The sequence below is a fragment of the Gracilinanus agilis genome, chromosome 4 (assembly GCF_016433145.1).
Source record: "Gracilinanus agilis isolate LMUSP501 chromosome 4, AgileGrace, whole genome shotgun sequence".
NCBI classification, from domain to species: domain Eukaryota; kingdom Metazoa; phylum Chordata; class Mammalia; order Didelphimorphia; family Didelphidae; genus Gracilinanus; species Gracilinanus agilis.
In genome coordinates this window covers 437,597,324-437,608,586 of record NC_058133.1, presented here as the reverse complement: position 1 = coordinate 437,608,586, position 11,263 = coordinate 437,597,324, and the positions used below count along the sequence as shown (strand labels likewise).

Here is an 11,263-nt window from a genome sequence, read left to right as displayed (position 1 = left end):
TAGTGGATAATAATCGCGCGGGGTAAGCTTAGGGCTCCCGACTTCCCTGGTGGCGTGAAACAAGTCTCCTTGCCCCTCCTCTTCACATATATGGTAATTCGTGGGAAGGAAGGAGATCCTCCAGAGGAGAGAGGTCGTTGGTGTAGAGGGTAGGGGGTAACGGGTAGGGGACAGAAAGTAAAAATCCCTTCTCGGTTAGTCCATTCACTAACCCGATCACGTGATTTCCCTCCCTCCTCCTTGATTTTTGGGGTGAATCTCCCCTGGGGCCTCGTCTTAGAAGTTCCCAAACTTTGAGAAACTAAGGATGGCTTTGCTTCCCATCTTCGCTACACTTCTCCCCACCTCTCACGCCCGGGATTCAGAGAGCTTTCTTTTTAAACTCTGGTTGAGGAGGTTGTAAGGGTTTAGACGGTTCACAAATCCTGAAGCTGATGTATTTGTGAATAATGAATTCCCCCCTCCTCAGCACACGCGTGCGCGCACATGCACGCGCGCACACGCGCGCGCGCACGCACACACACACATACACACACACACAAACACACACACACACACACACACACACACACACTTTCCCTGAAGCTATGGGTATCCTTGGCTGTTGAGTTTTCCTTGCGAGTGGGGGTGGAGTGGGGCGCCTTGGCTACTGGAGAATTTCGAGAGGCAATTTCCAGATCTCAGAAGTTGGAAGTTGTTTTCCTGCTGGAAAAGAGTGGTAGCTTGTGTGTCTGTGTCTGTGTGTGTTTGTTGCCGGGAAGAGGGAGGAAGGGTATGGGAGGGCGAAGAGATAGAAGACGGGCGTGGGGGGGCGGTGTTACCATCTCCCGAGAGCAGAAGGGGGATTCTTGCGTTGAAAATTTTGCAGGAATGTAAATGAGTGCGTTTTGTGTTATGTGAGGAAGAAGGAGGGGTGGAGGTAGGGAGAGGTGGAGGAACGGAGGGGGTGAGGGGTGGGGGGAAGTAGGGGAGGAGGAGGATTGCACATTTTACAGCTCACTGACCATTTGGCGATCCATTGAGAGGAGGGTTTGGAAAAGTGGCTCCTTTGTGACAGCTCTCGCCAGATTGGGGGGCTGCTCATTTGCATCTCATTAACCATGCAGGCGGCCGGCGGGATATAAGGGCGGCAGGCGCCGGGTGAGAGTCAGATCCTCAGCGCTTCACACTCGGTGAGAGACCCAGGCAGGCAGAGAGCAAAGATCACATACAAGAAGAGACCCGGGGCCAACAAGCAGGCGCATACATTTTGCTATTTAAGACACCGAAACACTCTCTGATTTTGTGTGTGGTTCTTTTTTTTTTTCTTTTGTTATTGCTTGGATTCATAAAACAAAACAAAACAAAACAAAAACCCCCGAACAGCCCGAATCTTTGCCGTGGCTAAGGAGATAAGAGTCGAGTGATCTCTGACAAATCGCCGCTGCCGCTGCTGCTGCCGCTGCCGCTGCCGCTGTCGCTAGTCGCTGCCGCTGCTGCTTGACATCTACCGGCTACAATCCACTGCGGCCAGAGAGCTGTGCGCACACACACCCGCACACAAAACAACAACCAGCAACCCCTCTCCCTTCTTCCGAAGCCATCGGGGATTATCACCTCGCCTATAGGGATTTCCAGATCGCCGTTTTTTAATCTTCCTTGTGAAGAAGCCTCTTCGCTGTTCTCTTGGGAATTAAGCTAAACATTTGGCGTCTTGTTCTCCCTCTCTCTCTTTCTCTCTCTCTCTTTCTCTCGCTTTTTTGGTGGGGAAGAAGTGCAAGGAGAATACAGAAGAAAAAGAGCCTTATCTCCTCGTGGACTGGAAGAGACAAGAGGAAACCCAAAAGCTGACATTCAGAATATTATATATAACATATATACGTATATTTTCAAAACAATCTCTCCCCTCCTTTTTCTCTTTTTTTCCCTTTTTTTCTTTTCTTTTCTTTTCTTTTCTTTTTTTTTTTTTTGGCCATCCACTAGAGCTGTCAGTCACCGAAAGGGCGTATCTAAAGCAACCACAACACTCACAGAAAAGAGAGGAGAGGTTCTTGTAAAAAGAAAACTCTAACTCCACTAGCCTGGGACAGGAGATTTTTTCTGTCCCAGGCTCTTGAAATATCTCCCCCCCCCTTTAATCCTCTCTAATCTCAAGGAAAAGAGGGGAAGTGGGGGGGAAGGAAGACTAGAAAAGAGATAAAATCAAGTCAGCCCACCATGGGACGTCAATCCATGCTGACCTTTGCAGTCTTCTCCGCACTGCTTTGCCAGGTAAGTGTCTTGCTTCAACTTTTTAAGGGAAAAAACTATGAAAAAGAAGGGGCGTTTGACGCTGCTGGGGCTAGCCTGAGGTTCTAGCCTGAGATTGAGTCGGGAGTGTGGGAAGGATAAAAAGGAACGCGGGTAATGCAAACTATAGCTGTTGCGAACAACTGTAAATCAAGGGAAATGGATTGTCCCCAATCTCTATGGATCAAAGTATTAGCATTAGCAGCAACCCGCGCACATACACCGGGCTTCGAGATTTGGAAAGTGTCGGATGGGTTAGCCTAGGCTCTTCTCATCTCTATATGGTTGCTTTTGGGACTGGAGGAGTGTGTGTGTGTGTGTGTGTGTGTGTGTGTGTGTGTGTGTGTGTGTGTGTGTGTGTGCACAAGAGGTTTCTAGCACTCATTCCGCAGTGTCGCGGTACCAAGCTGACAGAAAGATTCCCTTGATCCTGGAGGGGCGTTCCTTACTGACTCCTTCTCTCCCTCTTTCCCCCTGCAGGTCTGGAGTTCCGGGGTGTTTGAGCTGAAGCTTCAGGAGTTTGTCAATAAGAAGGGGCTCCTGGGGAACCGCAACTGCTGCCGCGGAGGCAGCGGGGGAGGCAGCGCGAGCGCCGCCTCGGGCTCCGGGCTGCTGCAGTGCGATTGCAAGACTTTCTTCCGTGTGTGCCTAAAACACTACCAGGCCAGTGTATCCCCGGAGCCTCCTTGCACCTATGGCAGCGCGGTTACTCCAGTGCTAGGGGCCAACTCCTTCAGTGTACCTGACAGCTCCAGTAATGCAGACCCAGCCTTTAGCAACCCAATCCGCTTCCCCTTCGGCTTCACCTGGCCAGTAAGTTTTTTATCCTCCACTTGAAACCATCAAGGCCTTGATGGATGAAGCCTAAAATAAAAGGGAAGGGTACATTGCCTAAGGTGATAGGACAAGGATGGGCAAGGACAAGACTGTACTAGTTCTCAGGAAGGTGAGGGTTAGGGGGAGGGAGGGGATAGAAGGTTGAGTACATCGGAAAACTGTGATAGGTGGGTGGGAGCAGAATGAGGGAGACACTTATTAGGGTTCAGAAGGTATTCTTTACCTCAGAGGATTCAAAAGAATTTACTTAGCTGACCCAGAAATGAAATCTGTGGAAGCAATAGATAAGATGTAAATTTTAAACACTTGGGAAAAAACAAAAAACAAGAAACCTCTAGTTTTCTACATATTTTGTGTCTTCTAAAAATGAAATGAAATCTTCTAAGTGGGAAAGTTTTAATTTCACCTTCTTCTCAGAAGTTCTGGTTGTATAATTGTCTACACAGCGTCAAATTCCCAAAGGTTTCATTTTCCAGCCTTCCCCCCACTTTCTACCCCCCTCCACTTTAGTGTGTGATCCTGGGTAAACTAAGCATAAAGATTAATGACAACTGCCCTCAAGTCTCATCCACCCCGCCCCCTTCCAACTCCCCCTCCCTTCTCTCTTAAAAACAAAAACAAAACAAAACAAAACACAATATCCTGTACTAACAGGCTGAAAAAACATGCCAGGAAACTACTCTTCAAAAAGTTCTTCCATTTCCTTGAGAAAAGTGAAAACAGGCAAAAGACATCATAAAGAGCTCCTACCCAACACATGAATGCATTCATACCTACTTTCCTCTTGTTGTCTTAATTATGTATCTCTGATTATTTTTTTCAATAGTTTTCTGCAATTATTTAATTTTGCTTTCCTTTTCTTCAAGGGAACTTTCTCACTTATCATAGAGGCTCTGCACACAGATTCACCAGATGATCTCACTACAGGTAAATATCTATGTCTGCAGGTTTCTGGATTAATGCAGATTTGACCTCATTCTCCTTTCCCTCTGAAACAAACACCTCTCCTATTTTTACCCCTTTTCTCCCACCCCCAAATCTTTAGATTTTTGACCTTGAAACTTGAGGGGACAACAACTTGGCCTTATCATTAAATGGCCCCTATGCTTCTCTAGCAAGCAGAGCTAACCTAGAGCATCTTCTGTTTGGTAGAAAATCCTGATCGCTTGATCAGCCGACTGGCCACACAGCGGCACCTGACGGTGGGGGAAGAGTGGTCTCAGGACCTGCACACCAGCAGTAGAACTGATCTCAAGTATTCCTACCGATTTGTTTGTGATGAGCACTACTATGGCGAAGGCTGCTCAGTCTTCTGCAGACCCAGGGATGATGCCTTTGGCCACTTCACCTGTGGGGAGCGAGGAGAGAAGGTCTGCAATCCTGGTTGGAAAGGCCAGTACTGCACTGAACGTAAGTGTCTTTTCCGTAAGAGGAAAACCAACCCCCTGTTCCCTTTTGCATCAGCATATACAGGGACTATTCACAAATTACTGGGGCAGTAATCCAGAATCACAGAATCAAGGAATGTTAGAGCTGGAAGGGAATTCTGAGAGCAATCTAGTCCAGTTCCCTCATTTGAGAATTTAGTGAACAGCTAGAAAGGGAAGCTTTAGGAATGGGTGCAGAGGCTAAGAAGTATACCTACTCAATCCTCCTATGTGTATGTATGCGAATGTTTTTGAAGCTCTTTTAGAAAAACATGGGCCATCATTTTCTCCTGGATAGGTACTGTCATAATGCCTTAGACATCAGGGTGTCTCTGCCCTGTTTGTTATATATACACAAATAGCTATTTATGTTTATATTTTTTATCTCTGAACATACACATAAATAAAAACAGAGGAGATGGGTGCACTCAGCCAAAGAGGGCATTCATGTGTATGTATTCCACACACCAATTATTTCCAGTGTTTTAAGTTGTGGGTAAACTCTCTGACTGAATACAGGCAGTACTCACATATTTCTGTGACTGAAAATATGTTATCTGGGAGACTCTCTAAACTTAGTAAGACTAGTCTACCACAACAGGCTGGCCCTTACTCAAAGCCTTTCCAGGTTGGTAGGATCCGTTAGGGAATAATCTTTTCGAACTCAGGGTTACTTCCCTGCCAAGATGAGGCATGAAAGGAGGATCCCCTTCAGTACATCCTCAACTCCACACAATAATCTTATTTATGTGGTTTTCCTTAGATGGCCTAGTTGGTGTTAACAACTTTATGGGCCAGTGTGTACACATGCATGATATAACCTTATGGAGCTTGAATGCCCTTTAACAGGTCTGGATGCACACACAAGGAAAAGGACTATCCTGGCACAGTCATAGAGAAACCGCTCTACCTGCCAGATTACTTGCTATTTAAATGTCACGTGACTAGCTCCTACCTCCACAGAGTATGGCATGACAGCCCAAAGAGCAAAGCAATAGGAATGCTGGAAGGGGAGACACCAGGGATTGGAGGGAAGGAAGAGACTGGACAGCTAGGAAAGCTGGCTTCTGTGGCTAGTTCTGCTGGATTTCTACCAATAAACCCCACTACACAGTTGGCCTTTGAGACCTCAGTGGTGCCTCTAGCTTGCAAAGCAACCCAGTTCTTCCCGGATCCCCATGGCCTCTCCTCCCTCCCAACCCCTAGAAGGGATCAGGTTACCCCTGCACACTCAGGAGTCATGTCCTAGTGCCACTATCCAGAGTCACTGACAGTCCCTCCACCCTCCTCCGTTTGCTTTTAGGAGAGCCTTTTTAATCAGCTGTTCTAAGGCCATAGATTTTATTTGTCCTGTGGCTAAAGGGCCTCCTCTGAATTTAGGGGGTGTGTGTGAGGCTGGGATTTGGGGAGACGGATGAGAAGGAAGCCAAGCTGCTATATTTTATGCCACTAAGTGGGGAAGAGGAGTATAAAGTAGCAAGTGCCTGCCATATTACTTTACAATTCCCTGGATTTGGAAAATATTGTATTAATGTATCCCCATAGATCATTTTAAAGTTCTGCATTGCCCCTAATTGATTTTGTTGAATTAAAATTTACAAAGCTTCTTAATGAGTTCCATAAGCTGGCAAGTAAACCAGCTCAAAATGTGGCAGCCCCTTTCCTTTACCCCTTCCTGGACTCCTGCCCCCCTCTGCTCCCCCCTTCTCTCACTCCTTTCCAGGTAGGGTAGCCATAAACTTAAACTATTTTTTTTCTTATTCAAATTTGTAAGTCTCTCCTTTTCTCCCTCCCCCACCACGCGTGCCATAGATTAGATCTCTACAGGGATAGGCTGTCAGGGAAGGCAGGCTTGGCCCTCATTGGTTTAAGGGATGTGTGTATGTGTGTACACGCTGAGTATGTATGTATGGGGAAGGGAGGGGGGATGTGTGTTGTGGGGAGGGGGCTGGTATTGTTGCACTGGGGCAGCTGCTGGGAGAGAATAGACAATAGGGCAGCTGTCTTGCCCTGGCACCCTGCATACCAGCTGTCCACTCTTATCTACACACACTTTCTGGGATATTAAGAGGTGGAGCTTTGTGCATAGAATGGGGGGGGGAGGGGGAAAGACTTCTGACCCTCTCTTAAAAAGAAAGGGGGTTGGGGTTTTTGGAGCTCTCTTTTGTCTATGTGCAACTGTATTAAGAAGAATGCTCATCCCTAGTGATAAGTAAAGTTCTCAGTTACTAGGCAAGCTAGATAAATACAGCACATTTGGGAGATTAGCTCAGCTGGTATTAACCAACTGAAGTAGGGAAGAAGTTTGACCCCAAAATATAAAACAGAAGAAACCATCAGTATTTTGAGGAAGTACTATGAGGATGCACTTACTGTGTATCTTACTTGCTTTCAGCAATCTGCTTGCCAGGATGTGATGAACAACATGGATTCTGTGACAAGCCTGGAGAATGCAAGTGAGTTTCCAAAAACTTTTCCTTCTCTTTCTTCCCTCCCTCCCTTCCTTCTTTCCTTTCCTCCCTTCTTGCTTCCTTTCCTCTCACCCTCCTTCCCTCTCTCCCTCTCTCCTTCCTTCCTTCCTTCCTTCCTTCCTTCCTTCCTTCTCTCCCTCCCTCTTTCTTTCTTTTTCTCTTTCTTTCTCTTTTTCCTTCCTTTCTCCTTCTTCCCCTCTTTCCCTCTCTCTCTTTCTTTCCTTCCTTCCTTTTTCACTTAAATGTTAAATTGGCTTAGATGGTAATTTGAGAAACTTGGATAAGATGAGATGGAGATATGGATTCTGGTAGTTACATTAGTAACATTAATCTTAATTTAATGTTAATATATTTATAGGATTGTATAAAGCTAGTTATTTATTAATTGTCTAAGATTCTTAAATTCTGTGTGAATCTATCAATGGAAGTATAAAAAAAGTTATTGAGGAAAAGAGTGGTCACTTGTTTTTTCAGTAGAGTATTATATGACTTCTTGTATCAATTTTCAATCTGACCTTTATTTTCTTCTTTAAAAAAAATTTTTAGGTGTAGAGTTGGCTGGCAGGGTCGGTACTGTGATGAGTGCATCAGATACCCAGGGTGCCTCCATGGGACCTGTCAACAGCCTTGGCAGTGTAATTGCCAGGAAGGCTGGGGAGGTCTTTTCTGTAACCAGGGTGAGTTCTCTATCATGTGCCTGTAAGCTCCTCCTTTAATTGCTGTACAGTTCAGAAGAAAGTTCTTGGATTTAACATTTGTCTTCCTTGTCATCCTTCTCCCCTATCCCTCACTTCTTTGTATAGATCTTAACTACTGCACCCATCACAAGCCTTGCAAGAATGGAGCCACTTGCACCAACACTGGTCAAGGAAGCTATACTTGCTCTTGTCGTCCAGGATATACTGGCGCCAACTGTGAGATTGAGATCAATGAATGTGATGCTAACCCTTGTAAGAATGGAGGAAGTTGCACAGTAAGTTGAGGACTCAGCTGGAATGGAATATTGATCCCAAGTAGGAAATGCCTTTTTGGGCAAGGGTAAATAGGTTTTTGGGGCTACAGCCTGCAATAACATTTTCCTTTTTTATCTATAGGATCTTGAAAACAGTTATTCCTGTACTTGTCCACCTGGCTTCTATGGTAAAAATTGTGAGTTGAGCGCCATGACTTGTGCTGATGGCCCTTGCTTCAATGGTGGTCGATGCACAGATAACCCTGATGGAGGATACACCTGCCACTGCCCAGTGGGTTACTCTGGCTTTAACTGTGAAAAGAAAATTGATTACTGCAGCTCCTCACCTTGTTCCAATGGTAAGACAAAAATGGAAGATTAAGGAGGGTGGCTGCGGTCAGGCAGTATTTTTAAATGAGGGAGTAAATACCTAAAATAAAGAGGTTTTGAAAGTGCATGGGTGTTTGTTTTCAGGTCAAACTTATATTTTTACCCTATGCTACTTTGGACTTGTGAAATGCTTTTCTTTAAGTAGTCTAGTGATTTCTATAAATATTTTCTCCAGAATCCCCATATTATCTCTGGGAAATGGGATGGAGGCAGTATTTTTATTTTTAGAAGAAGGAAATTGAAGGAGAAATAAGTAAAATGACTTATTCAAGGCCACATAGAAAATCCAGTGAATGACTCGAGGCCAGTCCTCATTCCATTAAGCCAAATTGGGATGGCAGCTTTTTCTTTCTTTTTTTTTTCTTTTCACTTTTCTTTTGGAGGGAAACCCAGCTCTGCAGTCTTCTGTCACCCCAAAATAGCAGTCTGGTGTGCTACTATATAAGAACCAAGGAAGGAAATATAGTCTGTTTACAGAGAGCCTTATTTTACCATGTGAGCCAAAAGAAATTCCCAAAGCAAACAAACCAAGTGGAAAAGCTGAAGAGAGGAAATAAGGTAGAAACAGTTCTACCAGCCTCATTCTTTTCCCTTATTAGAGTCACAGGTTTAAAGGGAAGTACTTTATGGAAGTAAAATTAAAATTAAAAAAATAATTTTGACTTTACATTCAGTATGCAAGCTAAAAGGTCACGTTTGGGCTCTTTGAGAACATTATTTTACTGGTGCTCTAATATGTTCAGATAGTTGGAATATCTGGATGTGTTGAGGAGTTTATAGGAACAGAGTGATAAATAGATTCTATTTCATTTGGTACATTCCAGGAGCCCAGTGTGTCGATCTGGGGAATTCCTACCTATGCCAATGCCAGGCTGGTTTCACTGGGAGACACTGTGACAACAACATGGACGATTGCGCTTCCTTCCCCTGTGTGAATGGGGGTACCTGCCAAGATGGGGTCAATGACTACTCTTGCACCTGCCCCCCAGGATACACAGGGAAAAACTGCAGTGCCCCTGTCAGTAAATGCGAACACGGTCCCTGCCACAATGGGGCAACCTGCCATGAGAGAAACCACCGCTATGTGTGTGAGTGTGCCAGGGGCTATGGAGGACTCAACTGTCAGTTCTTGCTCCCTGAGCCTCCCCAAAGTCCCAGAGTGGTGGTTCCTGACAAATTCATAGAAGGCCAGAATGGGCAATTCCCTTGGATTGCTGTCTGTGCCGGCATCATCCTGGTCCTCATGCTACTGTTGGGGTGTGCCGCTGTGGTGGTCTGTGTACGGCTCAAGCTCCAGAAGCGGCAGCCCCCAGCTGACGCGTGCAGGGGAGAGACAGAAACCATGAACAACCTGGCCAACTGTCAGCGGGAAAAGGACATTTCAGTTAGCGTCATCGGTGCGGCTCAAATCAAGAACACCAACAAGAAAGCAGACTTCCACGGGGAAAACAACTCAGATAAAAATGGCTTCAAGACTCGCTATCCAGCAGTGGATTACAATTTGGTACATGATCTCAAGAACGAAGACCCTTCCAGGGAAGAGCACAGTAAGTGCGAAGCCAAATACGAGACGCACGATCCTGGAGTGGAGGACAAGAGCACCACGCCGCTCAAAGGGTAGGTCTCTGGCTAGTCCCCGCTCGGGGCTGGAGCAGGAAGGTGGGCGGTGTGCAAAAGGGGGCTTTGCTGCGTTTCTGTCCCTAGCTGTGGGAAGTTTCTTTAATCTGACCTTTCTCTACATTTGTGGTTTTCAGTGGCGAAACATCAGAACGAAAAAGGCCAGAATCTGTGTACTCCACTTCTAAAGATACAAAGTACCAGTCAGTATATGTCATATCAGAAGAAAAAGATGAATGCATCATAGCAACTGAGGTGAGTAGGTTGGCTTGTTCGAGCAGGGTGAAAAGCGCCAATAACCTTCTGGAGAGCAATGGTGGGGAGCTCGAAGGATGATTCTATTTATAAATGACAATTCTTTTTTTTTTTTTTTTTCCTTCCCCTCTCGCCTGGTGGGGCCTCTTTAGGTGTAAAAATGTCAAAAATTCCTGTTTCTCTTAAATAAATAAATTCCAAGGATATATGCCCCAACGAATGCTGCTGAAAGAGGAAAGGGAGATCCCTTCATGGACTGCTGCTGAGAAACTAAATTCAGACTGAGCTGGTTCTCTTCCTGAAATTAGCAAAAGTGACTGCAAAACGAGCTGGACACCAGGCTGGGTTGGTGTTCAAGGATACCTGTTGCACTGCCTTTTTAAAGACTTTTCCCGTTGCACTATGGACAGTTGCTTTTTAAAAAAAATATATATTTAAATGAATGGACTTAATTACTACATAAGAAGCATGCACTGCCTGAAGTGTATATTTTGGATTCTTATGAGCCAGTCTTTTCTTGAATTAGAAACACAAACACTGCCTTTATTGTCCTTTTTGATACTAAAATGTGTTTTTCTAGGTGGAAAAAATGTGTGTTATTTTTTTGGATTTGTAAAAATATTTTCATGATATCTGTAAAGCTTGAGTATTTTGTGATGTTCATTTTTTATAATTTAAATTTTTTGGTAAATATGTACAAAGGCACTTCGGGTCTATGTGACTATATTTTTTTGTATATAAATGTATTTATGGAATATTGTGCAAATGTTATTTGAGGTTTTTTTACTGTTTTGTTAATGAAGAAATTCATTTTTAAAATATTTTTCCAAAATAAATATTATGAATGATAACCAGAAAGGTATCTTTCTACCCACCAATTTTCCATACAGACTCACTCTCTCCATGGTCTCTGTGAAAATAGAAATGACCTCTTTTTAAATATCTCTTATATAGTTTCATTGAATTGATTAAAAGCAACTTTTCTCATTGCTGCAGACTCCCTTCAAAGAAACCCTCCAATGCTACCATTAAGATAATTTAATGAG

At 44.5% G+C, this 11,263-nt stretch overlaps 1 protein-coding gene across 1 annotated transcript; it reads left to right on the top strand.

Annotated features, from left to right (window-relative positions):
• Positions 1-1,976: 1,976 nt before the first annotated feature.
• On the top strand, positions 1,977-10,972 carry DLL1 (delta like canonical Notch ligand 1). Its single transcript, XM_044675815.1, has 11 exons — positions 1,977-2,250; positions 2,749-3,081; positions 3,972-4,032; positions 4,258-4,515; positions 6,928-6,988; positions 7,550-7,680; positions 7,807-7,976; positions 8,098-8,314; positions 9,170-9,962; positions 10,100-10,217; positions 10,370-10,972. The coding sequence occupies exons 1-11, from the start codon at positions 2,197-2,199 to the stop codon at positions 10,373-10,375; spliced, it is 2,202 nt and encodes a 733-aa protein (XP_044531750.1). The 5' UTR covers positions 1,977-2,196; the 3' UTR covers positions 10,376-10,972.
• The last annotated feature ends 291 nt before the right edge of the window (positions 10,973-11,263 follow it).

Bases quoted from the DNA above. Each gene is read 5' to 3' on its own strand.
- DLL1 (XM_044675815.1), top strand. From the start codon at position 2,197: ATGGGACGTCAATCCATGCTGACCTTTGCAGTCTTCTCCGCACTGCTT. The intron at 3,082-3,971 runs GTAAGTTTTTTA...CTTTTCTTCAAG, and splicing joins CCTTCGGCTTCACCTGGCCA to GGAACTTTCTCACTTATCAT. The intron at 4,033-4,257 runs GTAAATATCTAT...TCTGTTTGGTAG, and splicing joins ACCAGATGATCTCACTACAG to AAAATCCTGATCGCTTGATC.